We start from the raw sequence: 25,928 nt of genomic DNA, 5'->3' as shown, positions 1-25,928 counted from the left end.
AAAACACCTTTGGTGTTCCCAGAGCTCCATTTCTGAACAGAAGGGCTCGAACTTCTTCCTTTGACCAACTCACCCTCTTGACTTCAGGGACATAGTTCATGCCTTCTCATAACAGACTTCTAACAGTCCCAAGAGATTTCAACCATGCCATGTAGCTTTCCACCTTATTTCATGAGAGACAATTGCAGTGGGAAGAAAGCAAGGAGGGCTGCATGATTTCTCACAGTCAGCTGGTTTCTGAGGGTAGCATTCCACTCTTGGGAACACTCTTTGTTAAGGCAGCAGAGCCTCTCATTCTGGGAGCACAGAGACCTGACTAAACACAATACTGACCTCCTCAGACAGCAGATGCGGGGCAGGAATGCCGATGACTCTTGCTGACATTTCTCTTTGCTACTACACTCCTTCAGGAATTCCTGAAGATCCGTGGCAGGAAACCCATTCTTTTGGTATTTCTTGAAAAAGTACATGGTGTTGTTACCTTATGCATGCAGCTGAGAAATCGCTCCCTTTGTCAACAAACCAAACCCACCTCCGATAAAAGAAAACGCCCCCACGTAGCGAGCTCAGATCCAAGAACTGATATTAACAATGATCAATCAATTTGTCAGTCCCTTGAAGGTCAAGCCAGGGCCACCATGGAAACAGAGAGCCATCCAGAGGAAAACGCCAGAAAGCAAGCCATGGTGGGGTGGGGAGTGGGGGTGGGAGGGCGCCTGTTAATAAAAGGAGTAAAGGAAATAGTCAGAAGTCTATAGTGAGGTAGAAGACAGTAGGTTCCTCCAAGCAGACACAAAGACCCTGAGAGACCCCTCTCCTCTCGCTTTGTGAGGTTACCCACCAGGTCACCAAGGTGTGGCACACTCACAGGCACACTGCCACATTAAGGACAGGCACCTACGGTGAGGAGCCCTGCTCCTCCTCCCATGCCCAGCCCTGCTGCAGAGCCAATGGCACATTCCCACAGGACCTCGCATCTTCCCCCGAACAAAATGCCCAAGAGTATCGCCAGTGGACTGGCTGCTTCTGAGTTAGTCTGAGCAAGTTTCAAGAAGAGGACAACACCCCCTGGTTGCTCAGACACCTGCCCCCAAACAGGATTTTTCCAAGCCTGACCATCTGCTGTGAAAAGCTCTCCGGAGGGCAACAGAGCTTCCTTCAAGCTAGAGATCAGTTCATGGGATCCAGTCTGAAAGGACACAGGACCCCTAGGTGTCAGGAAGGGAGGAAGACAAACAGCCACAAAAGCCTTAGTTTTCGAAATTTAAAGGATGCCTGCACCACATGAGCGGCACCCAGTGTTTGAGGCGTGCCATTACCTGGGAACAGGATGATGGTGGTCACCGCTTATCACCGAAATTTATTACTCAGAGTCTAAGTTCCGGACAGGCAGGTCCCCTGTCAGTGCTGAAACTGACAGCCCAACTGCCTGATTTACCAACCTCAGCCAGTCCTTTCTCTTCCCCACCTCCAAACCTGGGTGCCAGGGACAATGTCCTAAATGCGTATTTAACATTAACCTCCAGCATCTCAAAAAGTTTCTTTTCTACACAACCTCAGAATAAGTAAAACCATAGTATTTTAAGTAAGCAACATTATAGTGTTTTCCTATGCTGATCCATACAGAATTTGCCATTATTTTTGAGGCAGGAAATAATGATAACTGCTTACCTTAATGGTGTCATAAGAGTCTGTAATAAGTGCAATGAAAAGACTGAGAATCATATATATAAAGAGGCTGATGAAGGAGTATAAATACAGGCGACTGAACAGCCACACCAAGAGGCTCTTCTGCTGGATGTGGGCAAAGGTTGCATACATGTCATCACCGTTGACCAGGGAGAACAGACACTCAGCAACTGTGTTCAGTTTTTCGAACTACAGGGGGTGGAATGGGGGGGAGAGACCAAAATTAGTTTTTGAGATCTATTAGCCAAAGAAGCAGGGACATATCTAGCTGGCTGGTTCTTTTGGCGACATAGTCGCCACTGTCCTTATTACTGACATTCACTAAGGCCACTAGAACGTTGGCAAGTGTTATTCAAAAGTCTCCTCCGGTGCTTGGGTTGTGGGATGGAAATCCTGTGAAATCCTGTGAAATTGGATTGTGATGATCATTATATAACTACAGATGTGACAAAAAATTAAAATATCAACCCCCCCCAAAAAAAAGTCTCCTCCATACTCACAAAGATCATCTCGACACTTCCCTCAATTTTGTGATCATACAATCTAACAATTTTGGATCCAGAGTTTTCTTTCTACATCCTCTCATGTTATTCATACCTAGAGAGCACTTGTTACACAACAGTGTCAGATTTAACTCTTATCTCAATGATGTTTGCTCTTATAAAGGACAATGCCATGACCATTTCTCAGCAGAGTGTGTTTTCCTGTTATTGGGTCTAAGTGATTAACTTTTTTTTTTTCCTTTGTTCTCTTAAGGCTGCATATAGAAGTTCCCAGGCTAGGGGTTGAATCGGAGCTACAGCTGCCAGCCTACCTCACAGCCACAGCAATGCCAGATCTGAGCCACGTCTGCGACCCACACCACAGCTCAGAGCAATGCCAGATCCCTCACCCACTGAGCGAAGCCAGGATCAAACCTGTGTCCTCATGGATACTGGTCAGGTTCGTAACTGCTGAGCCATGACAGAACTCCCTAAGTGATTAACATTTTTAAGGTTACAGTTTGTCAAACTGCTTTCTAAGGAACTGCACCTTAGAAAGGTGGAAAAATAAAGATACAGGCTCAAAAAAATTGTGTTAGATGAATGGTCTCCCAGTAGCCTTTCCAACTATGGATCCAGCTGATTTTATAGCCTTAAAAACTAAAGATTGCCAAATGTGGGAAAGTGCATTAAGATAAACAATCATGGCTTGTGCCTTCCGAGCCCTCCCCAGTGAACAGTGGACAGGCAAGCACCAAGTTACAGAATAAAGCCCTGTGGTAGAGCTGGGAGGGCTGCCTGTGAAAAATGGTCCTCAGAACTCAGGCCTAAAGGCTGAGGAGTCCACCCGTGAGAAGGTGAGAAGGGATTGGCTCAGTGACGATGGGGGAATTGGGGCTGAGCTGAGGAAGCTGCCAGAGAGGCAAACCTGTGCTATGCTTGTCTGGGCTTCTACACACTTCAAGCTAATCCAGGCCTTTGCTGGAAACTAATGAAAACTTCAGCCAGAGGAGGGACAGGATATGATCCATGTTTCTGAAGGTTGACCGTGGCATGCAAAGATCTCCTAGAATGGGAAAGGCCCAGGGGCCGAGATGCCAGCGAGCATGAACATATGAATGCAGGATCTCAAGGAATCCAGGGGACACAGGAGGAAGGAAGGAAGTCCGGGAAGGGATGAGGGTGAGGGGAGGGGACTGGAAAGGACTTGGTTCGAGACAAGGCAAGTTTGAGAGGCTGGTGGACATGGGGACAGGAGGCAATTAGCTGTGGGCTGACAGAACACCTGGACAGCGCTGGGGGGTGGGAGCTGAGCAGGGGCTGGTATGGAACACCCTGGGATCCTGCAGCGACCACCCTGGCTTCCGAGGTTGACAGCCACACCTACTAGATGCAAACAGCAGGTGCTTAGTAAATAAATATTTCTAGGGCCAGAGGCTTAAACATTAGATGGATGTGAAAAGCTTCTATCTAAAGAATGATAATGACTTAATAGGCAAAAGGCAATATAGTTTTCAGAAATGCAGATGGAACAAGTTACTATAGCCTTTTGAACCAATTCTGCCCTTATCGGTAGGGGCTTGTCTGACCACTAAGTCGGTGAGTGTGGCTTGGGGACAGCCAAGTCTCTGACAAATGTCTCTGGGACATCTCCATCTCTAGTTAGGAGTTGTGCTACTAACCTACATGCAACACAATCAATAAAACCTCCCACCATTGTAATCCAGAAAATGGGCTTTCCTTCCAAAGCTCCCTATTTCTATCAGTGATTCTGATCTCCTACTGTAGAAACTTTATTCCAAAACCATCAAGTGCCTAAAACTGTCTATTCAGTTGATGTATCTTCCTTGCTCTACAACCAGATAAGGTCCATCTGTTACTGACCCCTCTTTCTAATCCACTCTGAACAGTCAACACACTTAACACCTTCAAGGAAGGTGTCTCCACTCCAACTTCTTCAGCCTCCAGTCCAAGCTGAAGCAAAATCTTCAAAATCTTGGATAAGAAAGTCCAAGCTGAAGCTTCAGAGAACAGAGCCTTCAGATCATTTCTCTAGCTTAACAATATACACAAGCTGGCTGCAAAGTAAAAATCCAAATCGAGAAGGTTGGAATCAGGCCTTCATGTGGCCTCATTCCATCCCTTCAACAGCAGGATTAGTATCCCATGCTTGCCACCTCTCACAATGCCCAGCCCACTCCTCCATCTTTACATCATGGAGTTTATTCTCCTCATCTGGTATGTTCGTCATCTTCTCTGTGTCTGATTAGCCAACACCAAAGAGTTACTGCAAAGTCTACTTCTATTGCAAAGTCTACTTCCAGACAGACTGCCCTGGTAGCTCTAGTTTGTTCTCTGTATCAGTAAGAACCACCGAGTAAATGACTGGTTAATCTTCTGGTTGTTTTCTACACATTTCTTCATACCCTAACCAACTAGCAAACACCAGGTCCTACCCTCGCTGCTCCATGCATGTAACCGAGGGAGAATACAAAATGGTATCCCAAATAAGAAGCATGCCTTTGGCTTTGCTGCATCAGCAATACTTCTGAAGAACTGGACTAAAGTCACTCTTCATGGAGCCCTGGAGGGAATATACATTTGAACAAATCATTTAATAATATGCAGATTATTGAACAGTAAGACAGGCAGTTCCCAGAATAAATATTTTCCATCTCCACCACTAGCCTTAAGACAATGAAGTTCAAGCTGGTTTCTATGAATATCAATTACAACTCTGACAGAACAATTACTAATTCATATTTCTCAGTTTCTTTTAGAATTTGCCAATTTTTTTCTCTAGTGTCAAGAGCCCTACCAGTCTGTGCTTCGGGTTCCAGAACTTCAAGCTGGTGGGAACACAGCAAATTCATCCCTTAGTTTCCTGTGCAGTTACTTAGAATCAGTCTAGACACAATACCTGTCTCAACATTGTTTTTCACCTCCCTCTTCTCTATGTGCATGAGATTTATTTTGACCCACCAAAAAGTTAAAACAGTGCCCCAGTAAGGCAAACGATTGGTATATGCTATCATTCTGCACCGCAAGAAATGGCTATCAATCAGTTTCGGCCTCATTCCATCCCTTCAACAGCAGGATTAGTATCCCATGCTTGCCACCTCTCACAACGCCCAGCCCACTCCTCCATCTTTACATCATGGGGTTTATTCTCCTCATCTGGTATGTTTGTCGTCTTCTCTGTGTCTGATTAAGCTAACACCAAAGAGCTACTGCAAAGTCTACTTCTATTGCAAAGTCTACTTCCAGACAGACTGCCCTGGTAGCTTCTAGCTATAGTAGAAGTGAACTTTAAAAATACCCAAGGTGGAGAACAGCATGGAGGTTCCTTAAAAAACTAAAAATAGACTACAGAATTACCATATGATCCAGCAATCTCACTCCTGGGCATATACCTAGAAAAGGCAAAAACTCTAACCCAAAAAGATACATGCATCTCAAAGTTCACAGCAATACTGTTTACAATAGCCAAGCCATGGAAGCAACCAAAGTGTCCATCAACAGATGAATGGATAAAGATATGGTATATACATATACAAAGGAATATACACACTACTCAGCCTTAAAAAAGGATGAAATTATGCCATATGTAGTAACATGGATAGACCTAAGTGATGTCAGCCAGACAAAGACAAGTATTATATGATTATCACTTATATGTGGAACTGAAAAAATGGTACAAATGAACTTATTTACAAAACAGAAATAGACTCACTGATGTAGAAAACAAACTTAGAGTTACCAAAGGGAAAAGGGAATGAGGAACAAATTTGGAATTAACAGATACACACTAGTATATATAAATTAGATAAATAACAAGGAACTACTATATAGCACAGGCAACTCTACTCAGCATATTGTAATAACCTATAATGGAAAATAAATCTGAAAAAGAATATATATGCATATATTTGTGTATATATATATATATATATATATATACTGAATCCTTTTGCAACATACCTGAAACATTATAAATCAACTATACTTCAATTTTTAAAAAGTAGAGAGAAAAAAAGGCCCAAGATAAGGGGAAATAAGATCCAAATGTGTTTCTAGTCTGGAAGGACTGCATTCATAGGAAATTGTTTTGGTCTTACAAGCTCGTAAGTCACTGAACAGAAGGTACAGCTGTCTCTTTGTTTCTCGTTCACTCAGCAAACTTGTTGAGTCCCTGCCATGTTCTATGCACCACACTGGGCATGATAAATGCAAAGAGCAATAATTCATGGTCCCTGCCTTCTGAACTCGGGCTAGAAGAATGGGACAGTGGTGCACAGTAGACATATGATAAATAGTAAATGAAAATCTCCAGGAGGAGACCCCATAGGTTCCAGGGACACAGTGAGAATGCAAGCATTTGTTCCACCAATGATAATTTTATGATTGAGCCAAAAAGAACTTTCATTTGAGTGAAAACAGAGCCTGCACTGGCTTATGTCAGAGAATGATGTAAGAATTTGCTTCAAGGGCTGGTGCTAAGACTGTCATTCAGGTAAGATGTTTTAGCCAGCCATTAGTTCTTCTGAACAAGAGAGGTGCTTGGCTAAAGCTTGAGGCCCTGAAAGCACAAAGATGTAACATGGATGCTGCTGAACTTGTACCTTTGGCATCAGCAAAGTCCAATAGTTTTTCAGTGCTTTGTCTCCTTGTTTGCAAAATGGGGACAATGAATGCAAGACTATGGTTTATGCCTCGCAGTAAAAAGTCCTTAGAAAATGGCAAAGCCACGTTAGAGTAATGTTCTTCTAATCCTTACCTTGAATTATTAAACATCAACAGCGCCCAGCCTGCTGTGCCCAGACATTTTGAAAGAATATTTGTGCCAATGTCCATTAGTGCTGAAATCAAAGTTGACAGGCCATTTCTTCGATTTTTGGTCTCTTTCAGTTGAACCATTGCAATCTGACTTCTAACAGGAAAACTAGAAGCTAAAATGTGGAATTCCTGCCATGCAAACAGCAGGGTGAAATTCTGGTTTTCCTGCTATCTCCTCTTTAGAATTTTTGTCTTTTTTAAAAAAGAGTTAGCTTCCACCCCCAAGGTTGCTATGATTCTAGAAATTCTAGAAAATGCTCACTATGGTGCCTAGTGTTTCAAGGCTCCAGGCAAAGAAGCCTAAAAGATCTTCTGATTCAATAGATACTGACTGGCAGAACCTGATAATTCTGACAGTTTGGATTCAGGTGCAGGGAGTAGTAAACCATTTCTAAGTGCAGATCCAAAGAAGAAGCAATGTGGAAAAGAAAAGTACAGAAGTTGAGAACCAGTCTGAAGGTTTTCTCCTCCAACTAACTAGTTTATTCATGGAATTAACTCAACTATACACTTCCCCCATATATCATCCTGACTACAGATGGGAGATAGATGCCATAAACAGACCTGAGATATAGCTCTTATCTCTTCCCTCCTCCAGGGGAGAAGTAGAAGGCTGATGATAAGTTAGAGGCACAAGTCAAGAGATGAAACATCCAATATGGCAGCCACTAGCTATATGTGACTATTAAGGATAAGTAGCCAGTCCAAATTGAGAAGTTCTGTCAGGATAAAGTTCACAGAAAATCTCAAAGACTCAGTACCTAAGAAAAGGAATGTAAGCAGTATGGAGGTACCTCAGACAAATAAATATGGAACTACCATATGACCCAGCAATCCCACTTCTGGGCATATATCTGGACAAAACTTTCCTTGGAAAAGATACATGTACCCGTATGTTCATTGCAGCACTATTCACAATAGTCAAGACATGGAAACAACCTAAATGTCCATTGACAGATGAATGGATTAAGAAGATGTGGTACATATACACAATGGAATACTACTCAGCCATTAAAAGAGCAAAATAATTTGCAGCAACATGGATGAAACTAGAGACTCTCATACTAAGTGAAGTAAGCCAGAAAAAGAAAGACAAAGACCATATGATATCACCTATATTTGGAATCTAAATGAACCTTTCTAGAGAAAAAAACAAACTCATGGACATGGAGAGCAGACTTGTGGTTGCCAAGAGGGAGTGGGATGGACTGGGAGTTTAAGGTTCATAGATGCAAACTATTGCATTTGGAGTAGATAAGCAATGAGATCCCTCTGTATAGCACAGAGAACTATATCCAATCACTTGTGATAGAATATGATGAAGGATAATGTGAGAAAAAGAATGTGTGCTTATATATGTATACATAACTAGGTCACTCTGCTGTACAGCAGAAATTGACAGAACAATGTAAATCAACTATAGAAAATAAAAACCTAAAAAAAAAGGGAAAGGAATGTAAAATATCTCAATGTTTTCTATTGAATACAGACTTAAGGAATATTTTAGATGCATTGGGTCCACTAAAACATATGATTTATATCAATTTCATCTGTTTCTTAAATTTTTTTTAATGAAGCTACTAGAAAATTTTAAAGTATACCCATGGCTCTAATTTGTAGCTCTGGTTAGGTTTGTATTGGACAGTGCTGAGCCAGAATGTCCCCAGCTCACCCAGATTCTTTGAAAGGACACAAGCGAGCATAGGAAACTGCAACCAGACTCACAAAGCAAATAACATCATTTTTCACAAGGTAACTTTGACACACATTGAAAGAAACAAGACTGATTACCTGCCCTTCTCTCATGGTTGATTTACCCTTGAATCAGACTAAATGCTCTTTTGCAGTAGTTTGTTTTAGATAATACAAAGAAAAGTCCTGGTCAAAGCGTGGGTATTGGGGTCAGGCAGACCTGAGTGTGCATCCTATCTCTGCCATTCACTAGCTGTACAACCTCAGGAAAATTATCTACATATTAAGATCCCTGTTTTCTGTCAGATGATAACAATATTTCCCCACAGAGCTCCTGGGAGGGTTAACAGTAGCAAAGGGAGTTAAAAAACATGGGCACCGTATCTATCCAGCACTTGAGAATGGTAGCTATTTTAGTCATATTCAAGCAACATTTTCCGAGCACCTTCCAGAATAATGATAGGGTAGGGAAGATGGAGAGCAAAGAAGATAAGGCCACTTGATCAGAGGCCTTGGAGTCAGTGAATTAAAGCTGAAATCCTTAGGCTCAGTATTTATTCCACATGGTGCAACACTGCCCTCCAGTGACAAAAATGTGGAGATGCACTCAGTGCATGAGGCAAGTGAGGGAGAAAAATGTAAATTTTCCTGGATACTAAAGACAGTAAGTTCTCCAGATTAGAGAGATCATATCAAAGAGCAATTTTTACTCATGAGTCACCTTTAAATCAGTGGAGTGGATTGGAAGAACAGTAAGATTATCAAGATTTACTATTAACTCAGAGATTGGCACTTTGTTGATTTTACAGTTTCTCAGATAGAAAAACGGTAATTCTCTTTGGATACATTAAATGTAACACTTAAAGAGGAGACAGCCTGGATATATGCCAAGTTACTAGGATTTATTTTAGTAGGACAGTACCGAAAGTTTGAGATTTGTGCATTGCTCACTTTTTGTGAATAGTTCGTAAAACAGATTTGATCATGTTTTGTTGAATGCAACTATCGAGGTAAAAAATTAAGCCTGAGCTCTTATACCAGCATCAGTGCAATCCTTTACAGTTTTACTTTCTTTCTTGTAGCGCAGCTAAGCCAAGACAATAGTACCCTGGGCTGTTGAGGAGATTAAATGAGAGAGAAGACAGAAATGCTTGGCAGAACATCAAGTGTTAGCTGCTATTATTTTTATTTTCATTGTTTCCATTGTTGCAACTGCCTGAGGCCCATGGAAGGAAGACTATAAGATGCAGTCATTGCTTTTACTGGTTCTGGTTTGAAAACAAGGCCTACCTAATTTCATTTCCTGCAATATCTATAAAACAAATTTGTCATTTTAAAACAAGAACATCTGAACATAACTTTGATGTCCCTGAGATGCTGATACTGATTGAAGCCCAGTGATGGTTTAGAATTCAGATACTGATCTTTAATTAGGCTAAGATGACACTGTAATCAAAACCACATGCCAAGCCTAGATGTGTTATCATTTTAATCATAAACCAAATATGGTCATTCTGGGCAGTCTTTATTCTCCTCCATTCTCCTCAATTAATGTGGATGAAAACCCTAATACTTTATGAGTTAGAAAGATTTTGTATACTTTTCCTCATTTAATTTTCATCTTTATTGTAGTGATCTCATGTCCAAACACTTCTTATTTGATGACTGGCTGGGTTCATATGTGACCCCCTTTAGCCAGGCCCAGACAACGGTGAAATGTGCTCTCAAGTTTCTTGCAGTTATTGTTTCAATATCCTGAAGTCACTTCAATATCCGGAAAAGGGAAAGAGAAAGGAAACTGGTGCAAAGACACATGCTGACTGATGTCAAGGGTACTTGCTGGCGAAAAGTGGGATGAAGGGCACTGATGGAAAACCGCTTCTAAGGGTGTCAAGTGCCTTGTGTGGAGAAGGAAGAAGCAGGCTACCTACCTTGTTGTGATAGGGTCCTAAGACAATCCAGCCGCAGAAGGTGTAACCCAGATAGATCATCCCAGCACATGCGCAGAAGCGAAGAACTTTCGGCAGCGAGGCTTGCATGGTTAAAATCAGCACCTGAGAAAAAAAAATCAGCAGAATCGGAGCAATTAAAGGGTCGCTACTTAAACCCAAAGAAATGGACCTCAATCCCAGGGGTGCCACCCAGGGACCGCAGCCTTACGTTATATGCTTGGAAGTAACCCAAGTATCTGATGACGCCAACCCAGACAAGGAGCGTGGACGTTCCAAGCAAAATGCTGCACAGATCATAATTTGTGAGATTCTAGAGAATGAAAAAACAGACATAAGGGTAAAATACTTTTCTCTCCTCAGCTTATGAACTTCACTTTAAACTGACTGGAGAAGAATGGGCTGACAGCCTTCTACAGTGATTTTAAGAGTTCCTAAATTGAAAAAGGAAATAATAATACAATTCCAAATGTGTTTCTCATTTCCTTTTAGTATTTCAATTGGCTGAATGGAATTTTTGAAATAGAACTTGCATTTACCACTGACCTAGGCATTAAAGGACACACACGAAGGGGTTTGTTCAATATCAAACAATACCTCCCAGCTATCTTTTTTTTTTTAATTTTTTTTTAAAGGGACTGCACCTGCGGCATATGGAAGTTCCCAGGCTAGTGGTTGAATCAGAGCCACAGCTGCTGGTCTATACCACAGCCACAGCAATGTGGGATCTGAGCCACATCTGCGATCTACACAACAGCTCAAGGCAACGCCAAATCCCCAACCCACTGAGTGAGGCCAGGGATCAAACCTGCATCCTCAAGGATACTAGTTGGATTATTTTCCACTGAGCCATGATGGAAACTCCCCTTCCAGCTACTTTTGAAAGAAAACTCCCACATGATTTGCTAACAGTTCCTGCCCTCAAGGACTTTCCAGGTCCAACCAAGGAGACACACACACAAGCGCAATTCTCATTCAATATGCTGCGTGCTGTGAGAGACATGGCCCAGCTTGTCCCATAGGACTGTCCACGGCATGACCCCTGATCGGTGCTGGGCCCAGGGGACAGGCTGGGAGAGCACTACGAGGCAATGGACAGAGGCGGAACAAGAGGGCTCAGGGCCTGCAGGGAGGCCTGGGGGGAGCAGCACTGATGGGTCAGGGAGCTCTAAGGAGGGACAGGGAGGCAAAGCTAGGTGACAAGGACCCTGGAGGCCATGCTGGAGAAAAGCCACTTCATCCCCAAGGGGGTGTCCCCTGAGACAGAAATGATCATCACAGTAGGGCAGATCCTTCTAGAATAATCATTCTGACAGCTGTGTGGAGAGCTCTGAAGGGTGTAAGGCTGAAAGCAGGACAATCTATAAGAAGACTGCTATTGCGGTGCAGGCCAGACAAGGAAGATGGCCTGGGAGCCAGAGCAGTCAGAAGAGGCAGCAAGGAGGTCCGTTAATGGCCAGGAGGAGATGCTGGTTAGACTTGCTCACTGACAGCACAGCACGGAGGGGAGCAGTCAAGACTTAAAACTTAGGGTTACCAAAGGGGAAATGTTTCAGGGAGGGATAAATTTAGGGGGTGGGATTAACATACACCCACTACTGTACATAAAATAGGTAAGTGACAAGGACCTACTGTATAGCATGGTGAAATCTACTCAATATTATGTAATCACCTACATGAGAAAAGAATCTGAAAAAGAATGGATATATGTATAAGCATAACTGATTCATTTGGCTGTACACCTGAAACTAACACAACATGGTAAGTCTACTTTACTCCAATGAAATAAAAAAAAAAAAAAAGACTTAGTTGTGAGATTAAATCAGCTAAGTTACCCAAGGTGTCAGGCATCTAGCAGTCACTCAAATGTTCCTGCCCTCACCTCCACCCATCAAAGCCACCATCATCATGGATGGGGGGCCCTGGCTCTGGACATGATTGGTTCATGAGTCAGCTGATGCTTTTGCAGCTTAAATATATATATATATATATAAATAAATATATATATATATATATATATATATATAGAGAGAGAGAGTGTTCCCGCTGTGGTGCAGTGCATTAGGAATCTAACTGCAGCAGCTCAGGTATCTGCAGAGGCACCAGTTTGATCCCTGGCCCAGTTGAGTGGGATAAAGAATCTGGCGTTGCCACAGCTGTGGCACAGGTCACAGCTGTGGCTCGGATTCCATCCCTGTTCTGGCAACTTCCTTATGCCTTGAATGCAGCCGTAAAATACATAAATGAATAAATAAAGCCCAAACAACCCATCCTTTCAAACTTTGGTTTCTATTCTGAAGATGTTGCCAAGTTTCCTGGAGTGTTTTCCTAGGAATATCATTTTCCACGAAACATCTGCTTCCTCATTTTCACTTCATGAGAAACCAAGTAAGAGGAGGCTTCAATTTTATGGGTGTGAGAAAAGAGGAAATGTGAGAATCACTGTATATCATCTGGTAGGTGAGGCCATCCAAAAAAGAGGAAGAACAAAAGATTTTTTTTTTCCTGCTTTTTAGGGTCACTCCTGCGGCACATGTAAGATTCCAGGCTACAGGTTGAATCAGAGCTACCGCTGCTGGGCTGCACCACAGCCACAGCAGTGCCAATTTGAGGCCTGTCTGTGACCTACACCACAGCTCATGGCAAAGCCGGATCCTTAACCCACTGAGCGAGGCCAGGGATCGAACCCTCAACCTCATGGTTCCTAGTCGGATTCGTCAACCACTGAACCACGACGGGAACTCCTGGAAGAACAACAGATTTTCAATGGGCTGCCCCTCACCTTGGCTTTAATTTCCATTTTTAATATGGATCCAACTATAGTCATCAGGTCGCTGATAATCACCAGGACGTACCATCCATTGACGAACTCCCACTGGTCAGTGTTACACACGTGTCGCTTGTACTTCTCCAGGAAGAAATTTAGGAATCTCTGTGGCAAATATTTTAAAAAGCATTTCTTACAAAACACACTGCCCTCTGGAAGAAGAAAAGCTCAGACTAGTGCTCTCATGGGTGCAATGAGGTGGCACTGCCTTTTCCTCACTGGGAGGGAAGAGATTCTGTTCCCCGCTTTTCCCCACCATCGACACCAGCCAGGGGCGAGCATACACCCTAACTAAGCCCATGGGACGCTGCGTGCTGTGCTGACTCCTGCAGACTCCTGCTGAAACAGCTAACACGGAGCATATTTCATACACTTTACATATTCTCAGCTCTTTCAACCAGACAGCAGCCCTGTGAGGTACCACGGGCCCTACCTCCCAGGGGAGGCACCTGGGAGTTGGGGGGTGGGGTGCAAGCCGGGGTTTCAGTCCAGACAGCCCCATTCCAGAGTGTGGGCTTCCAAGGTCCCCGCCACCCCTGATGGTGGCAGAAACCAGACCCTGGCCTTGGATTCAGAGAATCCACGGGTGTGGGGAATAGGGGCGGGCAAGGGGGCAGGTAAGGGAAGTGGACCGTCAACAAAATAAACCAACAAAGGTCAAGGACTGGAAAAACATGATGTGGACTCTTCCCTTGCTCCCCAAACGGCACTTCCTACCCTGCTTCCCCACCCCCCAATCCCAGTCAGTGTTTCCATGATGCCAGACACCAGAATAAGACTGTGGGGAGCTGGGGTGTGTATTCACAAGAGCCCTGAGACTAAAAAAGGTAAAAAGAAACTTGGGTGAGACGTTTAAAACTAATTTAAATAATAGAAGAAAACATGTTTTTTTTTTTAATTTTATTTATTTATTTTTTTATCTTTTTAGGCCTGCACCCACAGCACACCTGAGCTAGGGGGTCACATCAGAGCAGCAGCTGCTGGCCTACACCACAGCTCACAGCAATGCTGGATCTTTAACCCACTAAGCAAGGCCAGGGATCGAACCCACCTCCTCATGGATACTACTCAGGTTCCTTACCACTGAGCCATGAGAGGAACTCCCTAGAAGAAAGTATTTTATGCTTCCTTATAACTGTAGACCATTTGCCTCCTTGTCAAAATGATCTCTGATTTGAAGACAGAAGGTGAAACCCACACAGGGTATTCCTCTGTTCTTAAGGTCACTCCTGAATTGAAAAGGGTCTTGTTTATTGTAGAAACATTCAAAAGCTTGAGAGTTCACCGCTGTGTATCTGTGCTAACCAGCTCAAGTTTAAGTGGGATAATTGTCCGGCTCCACCCGACGTGCCATGAGCTTTGACTCACTCTGCTCCTCGGGTTGATGAATGCCTTTTAGGGGGGCAGTCACTCAAGGGAATCTAATTTATTCAGGGTCCCAGAAAGGGCAGGATGACCCAAAGTCAGGGCCCTACTGTTTAGACAAATGATAGGCAGAGGTTGGGAGGGGAGGGGGAAAATTCCAACACACACTTACCTTTCGTAACCTTAGAGCAAGAACAATGGATCTTGTGCACAGAATGAGCGATGCCAAGCAAATCACAATGACAAATGCATCAAACACCAGGACATACTGAGTATTTCTCTGAACTAAGAAACAAAAGCAGAATTCAAATGTCAAACACGCCTTACTTGGGAATAATTTCCAAACAAGATGGCAGCTGGAAAATAAGTTCAAATAGTAAATGCTTTGACATCAGAAACAAACCCCATTGCATTCATTCAAAAGTTCAAAAACAAGGTAATCAATCCCCGATGTTAAAGAGTTATACATTTAGAAACATACAAATTCTTAATGGGTGTGCTCTAAATGTTTACTATAGAATAGAATTCAATAGAAGGTGGACCCCTTGGGCTCCTTTCAAAAGAGGCAAAACTACTGATAAACTCTTGCTGTTTGTGGTTTTGTTGCATAAAACCACAAACAGCAAGTTAGCCATTAAGGAGGGAACAATCACTTTAAAATCCCACGACCCAGAATCTCGTTTTCACTGAACCTTGCTATGTCCTTTCCCAGCAAAGAGCTCCAATTCAACAAACTTTTTCTGCATGTGGGAAAAATCACCTCACAGAATGAAAGTCAGGACAGGAGTAATCAGATTTTTGTCTTGGAACACAGTAGCACAGGAAAGGTACTGGAGGAAGATGAAACTGTAATCTTATCTTCTCTCAGGCTTCAGGGTATTGTCCCAACCGTGGCTCTCCCCCTGCCCAGCCCCCTGCCCACTCCCAAGGTCTTGTCACCTGCTACCTGCTGCTCTCTCCCCACCCCCACCTTCTCCACCGGAACAACTCTCTCTCTCTCTCCTCTCTCTCTCTCAGGGACTTTGCACTGTACATGCTGATCCCTCTGCCTGGAACAGCACCCCCCATCACATGTGTTTGTATTGTTCTTTTTCAGCCTTGGGTTTCAGATTGAGTATCTTTCTCCCCAGAACAGAATTGCCTACATTCCCATTTCTATTACCTGCCCCCCCCCCACCAAAATACCCCATCGCAGGACTGCCCACAAGTATACACACCCATGGCTCCATTTTGCTTGCTGGTCACTGAACTTGCAGCTGCCTCTTCAAAGACAGCACAGCATGGAGCACAGAGACAGTGTAAAATGGGAAAGGACATGGTCTCTGGAGCCTGAGACCTGGGTCTGAATCTCGGCTCTGCATTCAGAGGCTGTGGAGCCTTGGGGAGGTTGCCTCAGTTTCCTGATCCAAAATATGGGTAGAATAAGAAAAAAAAATAAACCTACATCCTAGGGCTGTTGTGAGGATTAAAATAAGTTCATATACAAAAGTACTTGGAAGAGCCCCATGCAAATAATAACACCAAACACTACGAGCAGTTATTATATCATTCAATGTCCACCTCCCCTGGTACATGATCGGCTCTGGGAGGCAGGGACCAGATGTATTTTGTTCAACACTATGGTGCCCACGCTTAGCTTCAGGATGCTTACAGCTAAAGGTAGAGACCCCAGCAGAACATAAGAAGACCACTGAACAATCCAGGTTTGAGTGAGGTCAGAGAAGGCTCAGAAGGATAAGGCACAAAGTAGCGAGAGATGAAGAAGAGCGATTCAACCTGGCCATTAATGGGACCTAGGGAGTGAGGAAGGACAGACCCAGAATGACTCCTTTTCTGTCTTGGGTCAGCTGAGCTCAGTTGGGACATTCGTGACAATGGCAGATGAAACCACAGGTGTGGACCGAGCCACTCAAGAAAGACAACAGGGAGAAATGCAGACAAGGAAGGATTGGGGCGGAGGGCAATGTTTGGGAACCAGGAGAAGAGATGCTCTCAGAAACCAGATGGAGGAAGGCCAGGGGAGAGGGAAGTGCAGCTGGGGACAGGCAAGCTTCAGGAGAGTCTGAGGTTGGGGTGCTCTACAGCGACACCTCTGCGGAGAAGGCATTTGAGAGAAGGGGGCAAGTGTGTTCACAGATTTAGAAATAACAACGGTGTGAGTGAGTCTGGACAAGAGGTTGAGGGCAGCTCATCCATGGGTACAAGCATGGCCAGCTAGTAAATGTGATTCACCGAGCAAATTATTTATCCTTGCCATAACTCGACCAGAATCCAAGACTTTTTTTTGGGAGGGGGGGACCCATGGGATGAGGCAGAGGGAACAGGGGCTTTTCTTGGGAAGAGGTGAGGGATCCTTAAAAATGCAAGAATAACAACGAGTATCTTTCTATCTGACTTATTACTAGAACAAAATCTCTTAAAACTGCTTGAATTGAGCCTTATTGACAGATGAGAAAACTGAGGCCCAGAACTAGAGACATAAACCATCCCTCCTGATAGTGAAACCAGTATTATATTGTTTTAATTTGATTTTTTGAGCAGACTAGCTTGACATGCTATAGAGTGTATTTTAGGAGCTCCTATTGTGGCTCAGTGGGTTAAGAACTTGACTAGTATTCATGAGGATGCCAGTTCAGTCCCTGGCCTCGTTCAATGGGTTAAGGATCCGGTGTAGCTGCAAGCTGCAGCGCAGATCGCAGATCTAGCTTGGATCTGGTGTTGCCATGGCTGTGGAGTAGACCTGTAACTGCAGCTTCCATTCCCAACTGGGGAACTTCCTGGGAAGTCCTGGGAACTTCCATATGCTTCAGGTACAGCCCTAAAAAGGAAAAAAAAAAAAAGTATTTATAGGGATTTCTCTTGTGGTGCAGTGGGTTAAGAATCTGGCTTTGTTGGCACAGCATCTTGGGTCCCTGCTATGGTGTGAATTCCATCCCTGCATCCCTGGCTCAGGAACTTTCACATGCTTCTGATGCAGCCGGCAAAAAAAGAAAAAAAAGAGTATTTTATAAATGTCATCATTGCTTTCTTTCTTTCCTTTTTTTTTTTTTCTTTTTAGGGCTACACCGGAAGTATCACAGCATATGGAGGTTCCCAGGCTATGGGTGGAATCAGAGATATAGCTACCAGCCTACACCACAGCTCACAGCAACGCTGGATCCTCGACCTACTGAGCGAGGCCAGGGATTGAACCCACATTCTCATGGATACTAGTCGGGTTCATTACCACTGAGCCACCGTGGGAACTCCCATCATTGCTTTTTTATTTTATTGAAACTATGTTATTCCTACAGAAACATTTCCCAACTGGGTTTGTAAAACTAGTCTAGAGAGGTGTCTCTGGAAACCTGGTCAGGGAGATCCTATGTGACCCAGTCCTTCCAGGGCCCCAAGGAGTCTCCCATACACCACCACTGCCAGCTGTAGGACCCTGACCAGGGCTTCCCACACTTATGAAACCCCCTTTCCCTGGGACCTCGGTTTATACCACCCGCCAGTTGGGGGTCCTGTCCATCAGTACCTACCTCCTCCAGCTTCTATGTCCACATGGCCACATTTATAAAGTCAAGTTAAAGTGAGGGTGAGTGGCACACTGGAGATGGGTATTAGAAGTCACAAAGGGAAACTTGAAGTTTATATGTGAAAATGGACAGTCCCTCACATTTCATCTTGAGATAACATAGGCAATGACAAGAAGGAGAGAGACCCTCAGGGCAGGAGCATGGATGTGGATGAACCTCAGAACACTTTGCAAATAACTCAAGGATCCACCAGATGTCACCCCTGACTTTGTCTCACTCCCCCAAAGCCAGGCCAATCAATCCACTGGACAGCTTCCTATGCAGAAGAAAAAAAAAATTCTGTTTCCTAAGCTGGTTCCCAAACTTCAGTTTTTTAAGACTTGTCACGTCATTTTAAATTTGTGCACTCCTAGTTATAGAATCTGGTTTCTTAGGGCACAGCTCCAGGAGAACCATGTATAAATGTGGGTGTTTCTAGCAGTGAGACTGTGTTTCTCCTCACTGGCCACAGGAGGGAGCGAGAACTCCTCTCTTCTGAACACAGACCAGGAAAACTCCGCAGTGCTCCCTCCATCTAAGGTGGGGAGGAAGGAGACAGTGTTCTGGCGTTATGGCAATCCTGTTTTCCCGATTTTTTTTTTTTTTTTTTACCTTAGGGCCACACCTGTGGCATATGGAGGTTCCCAGGCTAGGGATTGAATTGGAGCTGCAACTACTGGCCAACAGCCACAGCAAGGCCAGATCTGAGCTGCATCTGTGACCTATACCACAGCTCACAGCAAAACGGGATCCTTAACTGACCGACTGAGCAAGGCCAGGGATCAAACCTGCATCCTCATGGATGCTAGTCAGATTCGTTTCTGCAAATGGGAACTCCTGGCACTCCTGTTTGACTGACTTATTTGGTCAAATGACTATTCCAAACCACATTTCATACACAACAAGTGTTAGCTCTGTTCACACAAAACAGCTGCAGCCTCTTCCTGGACTTGGAAAATATGCATCTGATTTGTGCGTTTCCATTGGGGAGAATGTGTCTGCTGAGGAAGAGTCACCACTTTTTAACAGAAACTAAACCTGTGTTTTGTTTTGTTTTGTTTTGTTTTTTGTTTTTTGGTCTTTTTGTCTTTTTTTTTGTCTTTTCTAGGGCCACACCAGTGGCATATGGAGGTTCCCAGGCTAGGGGTCTAATCGGAGCTGTAGCTACAGGCCAAAGCCACAGCCACAACAACTCGGGATCCGAGCCAAGTCTGCAACCTACACCACAGCTCACAGCAAGGCCAGATCCTTAACCCACTGAGGGAGGTCAGAGATCGAATCTGCAACCTCATGGTTCCTAATCGGATTCGTTAACCACTGAGCCACAATGGGAACTCCTGTTTTTTGTTTTAATTTTATTGGAGAACAGATGACTTACCATGTTGTGTTAGTTTCAGGTGAACAGCAGAGTGATTCAGTTACACATATACATATATATCCATCCCTTTTCAGATTCTTTTGCCATATTTAAACCTGTGTATTCTTTTTGTTTTGGCCGTTGCATGCAGAAATTCCTGGGCCAGGGATCAAACCTGCACCACTGCTGTAACCAGAGCCACAGCAGTGACAATGCCAGATCCTCAACCCTCTGAGCCACCTGGGGATTCCCTAAACCTGTGCATTCTGACCAGAGGTCAGTCAGCTAATGGAACTACAAAGCCAAAACTTCAAAATCATTAGGACATATTATACAACTAAAAAGCAATAGGTTTGCAAAGGCTGCTTTCTGGGCCCCGAAGGCCTTCATCCCTCTCCTCTATTGCAGGCTCAGATCAAGTGGTACCTCTTCCAAGAAGTCTCGCTAGAATATACGTTTCACTCTGCCCACATCAGAATGAATCTTTGCTTCCTTGGTCCTCATTCCTCCTGGACCTCCACCACTTACGCCCATGCAGGACATGCTAGAGACTTTATACTCTTGTGAGTGCCCCTTACGAAGGCCTTTTCTTTCTTTTCCAGAGCACCTATAACTGCTGCACATCAACTCTTGTTCTTAGTGCTCTGCTTTGCATATTAAACCCATTTACTGCTCAACATCCTCCTGGAAGGTAAGTGCTATAATTACCCTCCTTTGCAGAGAAAGACACTGAGACATAGAGAGGTTAAGTAATTTGTCCAAAATCACAAGCACAGGAAACAGACCCCCAAACCCAAACCTAGGCAGTCTGGCTCCAGAAACAGCTCCTAACCACCAGGTCACACCCACCTCTCCCAGGAGGTCTGTAATTAACATTTGCTCAATTGAACAAAAATGCAAAGCCTTGGGATACACCAGATAGAAGTGGAGCTCAAAATGTGGTTTTCTGGAGCTCTTCCTTCTTAGCATCATCCAGATAAACCATTTAAACACCCTCCAATCCCAAAATATGGTATTAAAAACCATCCATAACCCACAATGGGCAAGCAAATAACATACTTACTAGATCCAGATATATTCAAGTCTTTACATTCTTCAATGTTAGCGTCACTGTTAAAATAGATTTTGATTTTGCCACTGTGAGCTTTGTTGTCAAAGGTAATCTGGAGACACAAACGTAGGAAGAGGTTATAGCCCAGCAGAAAGTAGGACTTGCTAGATCAATTCTGCTTAAAATATTAATGGCATCCAAACAACGTGCTGATCCAAAAAGAATTCAGAAGAAAAGGTCCTCCTCACGTTCATCCTTCACAACATCCTGTTATTAATGAAAAAATATGGTCCAAAAGGTGAAGGTAAGACATACTACTAACTCCACATTCGGAGTCAGAGAAATCCTAAAGCAGAACAGCCAACCACTGTTTGAAACACTTCAGTGTCACACACATCTGTAGGCTGATGTGCTTTCTACTCTGCACCTTCAGAAGAAGTCGAGAAAAATGATAAAAAGTGGCTTAGTAAAAGAGACACTTGCCATATTCTGAAAGACGTAGCAGTCTGGTAACTCCCGGGAATAAATTGTCTGTGGGTCGATGCCTTTGAGTTGAAAGGAGATTTCAATCTGTAAGAGCCTGAATAAAAAATGTTACAAGGTATCCTCTGTCACCTTCTTCCTATCTGACTCTCCTTTCCCCACCCCTGACTCCTGGGAAATGACAATTAAAAACAAACTTCTTTTTTTAGTTTGATTTTAAAAGGTATTTTTAAATATTCCTTTTCTAATATTTCACTGTTAATATACAGAAATGCAAATTATTTTTTTCTTTTCTTTTTAGGGCCATGCCTGTGGCATATGGAAGTTCCCAGGCTAAGGGTCAAATGGGAGCTGCAGCTGCCAGCCTACACCATAGCGACAGCAATGTAGAATCCAAGTCACATCTGCAACCTCTACCACAGCTCACGGCAATGCCAGATTCTTAACCCTCCGAGCAAGGCCAGGGATCAAACCCACAGCCTCATGGATACTAGTTGGATTCGTAATCGGCTGAGCCATAATGGGAACTCTGAAACTGGTTTCTGAATGTTAATCTTGTATCCTGCTACTTTGCTGAATTTGTTTATCAGATTGAGTAGTTTTTGTGTGGAGTCCCTAAGGTTTTCTATACAGAAGTGTCATGTCATCTGCATATAGTGACAGTTTTACCTCTTCTCTTGCATCACAGACACAGAGAACAGACTTGTGGTTGACAACGGGGAGGAGAAGGGAGTGGGATGATCTGGGGGTTAGGGGTTAGTAGATGCAAACTATTACATTTTAGAATGGATAAGCAATGAGGTCCTACTGCACAGCACAGGGAGCTATATTGTCTCTTAGGATAGACCATGATAGAAAATAACATTAAAAAAGAATATGACTGAGTCACTTTGCTGTACAGCAGAAATTGGTGCAACACTGTAAATCAACTATACTTTAATTTAAAAAAATTAAAAAAAAGCCTTACCGATAAAATTCTAGTTTGAAGAATGATGAGTTTTTCCAGTCCTGAGGGTTGTTGGAGAGTGCCTGGAGGCCTAGGTGGATGCAATCTAGGGTCATGAAAGAACCACAGTGACTGCTGAGGCAAGAATCAGATGCTAAACCAGTGGGCTGAAGTGTGATGAGAAGCAGGGAACTCACCAAGCTCCAAAGAAACCCCCAAAGAATTGGTACTAATTACAACAGGAAGAGCAGTAACCTTACAGCAGGGAGCCTGGCAGATACCACCCCAGCCGAGTCATCAAAGTGAACACCACCAGGAATGAAATGCAGAGACATCACGTCCCATCCTGAGATAATGAACCATTTGTGCGGTATTCCTGCCCCAGCTGCAGAACTTCAGTCTAGTCCGAAGAAGCAGAAAAACCCACGTGAAGAGCATTCTATTCTTGAAAAATGTCAAGGTCTGGGAGTATCTACTGTGGCTCTGCAGAGACAAACCCAACTAGTATCCATGAGGATATGGGTGCGATCCCTGGCCCCTCTCAGTGGGTTGAGGATCCAGTGTTGCCGTGAGCTGTGGTGTAGGTCACAGACTCAGCTTGGATGTGGCTGTGGCTGGCATCTATAGCTCTGATTCTACCCCTAGCCTGGGAACTTCCATATACCACAGGTGCAGCTCCTAAAAAAGCAAAAAAAAAAAGAAAAATGTCAAGGTCATTGAAAAAAAAAAAGCCAAGAACTATTTTGCTCCAGATTATAAGAGATTAGTGATACATGACAACTAAATTTAACATGTGATCCTGGACCAGGAAGGGTGGGGCATGGCTTTGGCTGCAGAGAACTTTAGGGCAATTGATGAACTGGGGACAGGCCTGGTGGATTACAGCGCTGTATCCATGTTAACTCATGCTGTGGAGCACTGCACAGCGCTCTGAGGAGGTTGTTCTTGAGATGCACACTGGTGGATGTTCTTGAGATGCACATTTAGAGGTGGAGACCTTTTCTCAGCACCTTATTCTCATATATTGCAGGAGAAATTTTTATATAGAGGAAGAATGCTAAAGCAAATGTGGTAAAACGTTGGCACTTGGGAAAGTCAGATGGAGGAGATACAAGGACATCATTGTGTTGTTTGGTGACTTTTCCCTCTAGTCTTATATGTCTTTGAAATTAAAAAAATAATAAAGAGGAAGGAAAGGAACTTAGGTCATGTTCAAATAAAAATGTACGAGCTGTAAACTAGAAAAGGAGGATTCCAAGAGCCTCACATAAAAATTATTCTCATTATTGTGTAGACTAACACCTTAGCAGGAAACTGATGAGGTCTGGCGACAGTGAACACCTTTCGTGGTCATCACATTTCAAGGTCACCCAGCCCTGACAGCAGAACTGGTGTGGACCAGCCAGGCTGACTCTTGCCTGGGCTGTGGCTGCCCCTCTAGGCTGCCTTGGAAATGGGGAGTCAGGGCTGCTGCAGTGCCCGACTCTCAGTGGGTACCTGAGAAGCTGAGTGGGGCCACCGCTGGGACTCTGAGAGTCCCCTCCCACAATATGACTCTCTGCTTATCCCCTCAGCTATATAAGGCCCTCAAGATCAAGGACACAGCTGTTGTGTGCTGTGAAACACATACTGCCTAGCATATGGGACACTCAAAATTTGGAGGACCCGCTTACGTTTTATGAAAATCAGGCATGTGGAGCCAAAAACAAGGACACGGAGCTGAATAGACACAGTTCAGCAGCCACAATATTTAAGAAAGGCAGGTGTCAGAGGAGTACCTCCTGTGTTTGGCAAATGGACCACTGGTGTCGAGAAACAATTTGATGTTGCTTTCCCTGACTAGGTCTTGGTTCATACAGTGTGGGCAGTTAATCAAAAGAAACTTGTTTTTTGGAGTTCCTATTGTGGTGCAGCAGAAACGAATCCAACTAGTACCCATGAGGATGTGGGTTTGATCCCTTGCCTTGCTCAGTGGGTGGGGGATCTGGCATTGCTGCGAGCTGTAGTGTAGGTCACAGACACGGTTCGGATTTGGCGTGGCTGTGGCTGTGGCCGGCAGCTGCGGCTCTGCTTCAACCCCTAGCCTGGGAACCATCTGCCACAGATGTGGCCCTAAAAAGAAAAGAAAGAAACTTGTTTTTTTAGAGGAAAAGACTGAGGATGATAAAAATAGCAAAACATACAGGCACTGTGCCCAGGACATTATATATTCTCTCATTGAATGCATTATCCTGCTTAACACCCAAAGCAACCCTGGGAAACAGACCTTGCTGCCATTTTACAGATGAACACACCACAGCACAGAGAGGTCAAGAAACTCCATTGAGGTCACGCAGCTAGCTGGTGGCCAATCAGAATTCAAATCCACATGGGCTTAGTTCCAGAGCCTGAGGTCTTCGCCAGCAGAGTCGGTGAGGCTGAGCCTCTGAGCACCTATTTCTGGAGCGCAAAAGACCCAGGTTCCCTACCTGACTCATTCATCTCTGATTCACTCACTTATTCAATAAATCTATGCTGAAGGCTTTCAGGGGCCAGGCCCTGTACCAGGCACCGAACGGAGAGCAGTGAACGAGACAGGCAAGGTCTGTATGGAGCTCACCACTGTAGTAGGGGAGATAAACCGAGAGTGAAAAATACACACAAGACGTTTTCACCGTGTGCACAGCGTTTCGGAGACAGAGTGAAGTGATGGGGCATGACTGAGTGGGAGTGGGCTGGTCCTACCTTTGGAGAACTGGTGGGGAGGGGCCCTGAGGTGCTGGGGATTTTTGAACTGACACCTGAGAGAGGAAAAAGACCTAGATGAGCAGAGATCTGGGGGCAGGTGTGTGTGTGGGGGGTGCTCCGGGCAGGACAGAAGTGGACACTAAATCCCAGGCAAGGAAGAGCTTGACTTGTTTGACAAACAGCAAGGATTCAGGGACAGGGAAGTGGGGGTGGGTATGAGGGTCTTGGAGAGGCAGGTGGGTGACTGGTCCCCTATAGAGACTTGTGGGTTTATTCTAAATAAAATGGGAAACCACTCATTGTTTTTCAGCCAGGAAGTGATAGGACCCAATTAACCCAATTTTTAAAAAATATCATTCTAGCTGCTGAGGGGCAGGGCAGGGGATGGAGACCAGTCTAGGCCAGGGTGGCAGCAGCTTGGACCACAGAGGTGACAATGGAAAGGAGGAAACCTATTTAGGTTTGGAGTTTGAGCAGTTGGGAGTATTGTAGCTTGATGTGAAAATATTGGTATCATTTTCTGAAACAGAAAAAAGTAATAAAGAAACAGCTGGTGTGGGGGGAGGGGGAGGTTTGAGAAGTTGTGTTTTGGATACATCGGGTTTGAAAGCCCTGTTAGAGTCAGAGAGGGGTTGTCCAGTAGACAACTGAGTGGAGGGGGGAGGAACTGAGCTCAGCCATGGGAATCTGGGTGCAGAAAGAAGGGATGTGGCTTCTCAAACTGAAAGAGGTGAACCCTGGTGCTGCAGGAGGCCCTGACTGTGGCCACTCCAGCAAATGCAATAACAACCCTCAGAGACAAGGGAGGCTGGATTCAATATGTTCTTAAAGCAACAGGAAAAATGATGATACGGTTATAAGGTTTCACACTAAGAACAGGTGGAAAGGAGAACATAAGAAATTCGAAATCTCTGTTACAGAAAATGAAACACTGTATTAGAATGATATCTATCTAAATGTTGTA

The 25,928-nt window shown here is 44.1% G+C and overlaps 1 protein-coding gene across 4 annotated transcripts in view; it reads right to left on the bottom strand.

The window, feature by feature from the left end:
• The window catches only part of MCOLN2 (mucolipin TRP cation channel 2), a 59,584-nt gene that overhangs the window by 2,236 nt on the left and 31,420 nt on the right, over positions 1 to 25,928 (bottom strand). For all 4 annotated transcript variants that reach the window (XM_047794192.1, XM_047794195.1, XM_047794194.1 and 1 more), the window contains 9 exons: positions 22,259 to 22,343; positions 21,292 to 21,388; positions 20,821 to 20,920; positions 15,013 to 15,125; positions 13,431 to 13,580; positions 10,860 to 10,961; positions 10,631 to 10,753; positions 1,672 to 1,878; positions 334 to 455 (listed from right to left, as the gene is read on the bottom strand). In XM_047794192.1, coding sequence (XP_047650148.1) covers positions 334 to 455; positions 1,672 to 1,878; positions 10,631 to 10,753; positions 10,860 to 10,961; positions 13,431 to 13,580; positions 15,013 to 15,125; positions 20,821 to 20,920; positions 21,292 to 21,388; positions 22,259 to 22,343 — 1,099 coding nt within the window. The remainder of the gene's footprint in view (positions 1 to 333; positions 456 to 1,671; positions 1,879 to 10,630; positions 10,754 to 10,859; positions 10,962 to 13,430; positions 13,581 to 15,012; positions 15,126 to 20,820; positions 20,921 to 21,291; positions 21,389 to 22,258; positions 22,344 to 25,928) is intronic.

This window comes from Phacochoerus africanus, chromosome 8 (genome assembly GCF_016906955.1).
Source record: "Phacochoerus africanus isolate WHEZ1 chromosome 8, ROS_Pafr_v1, whole genome shotgun sequence".
Classification (NCBI taxonomy): Eukaryota; Metazoa; Chordata; class Mammalia; order Artiodactyla; family Suidae; genus Phacochoerus; species Phacochoerus africanus.
This window is presented reverse-complemented; position numbering and strand designations above follow the sequence as displayed.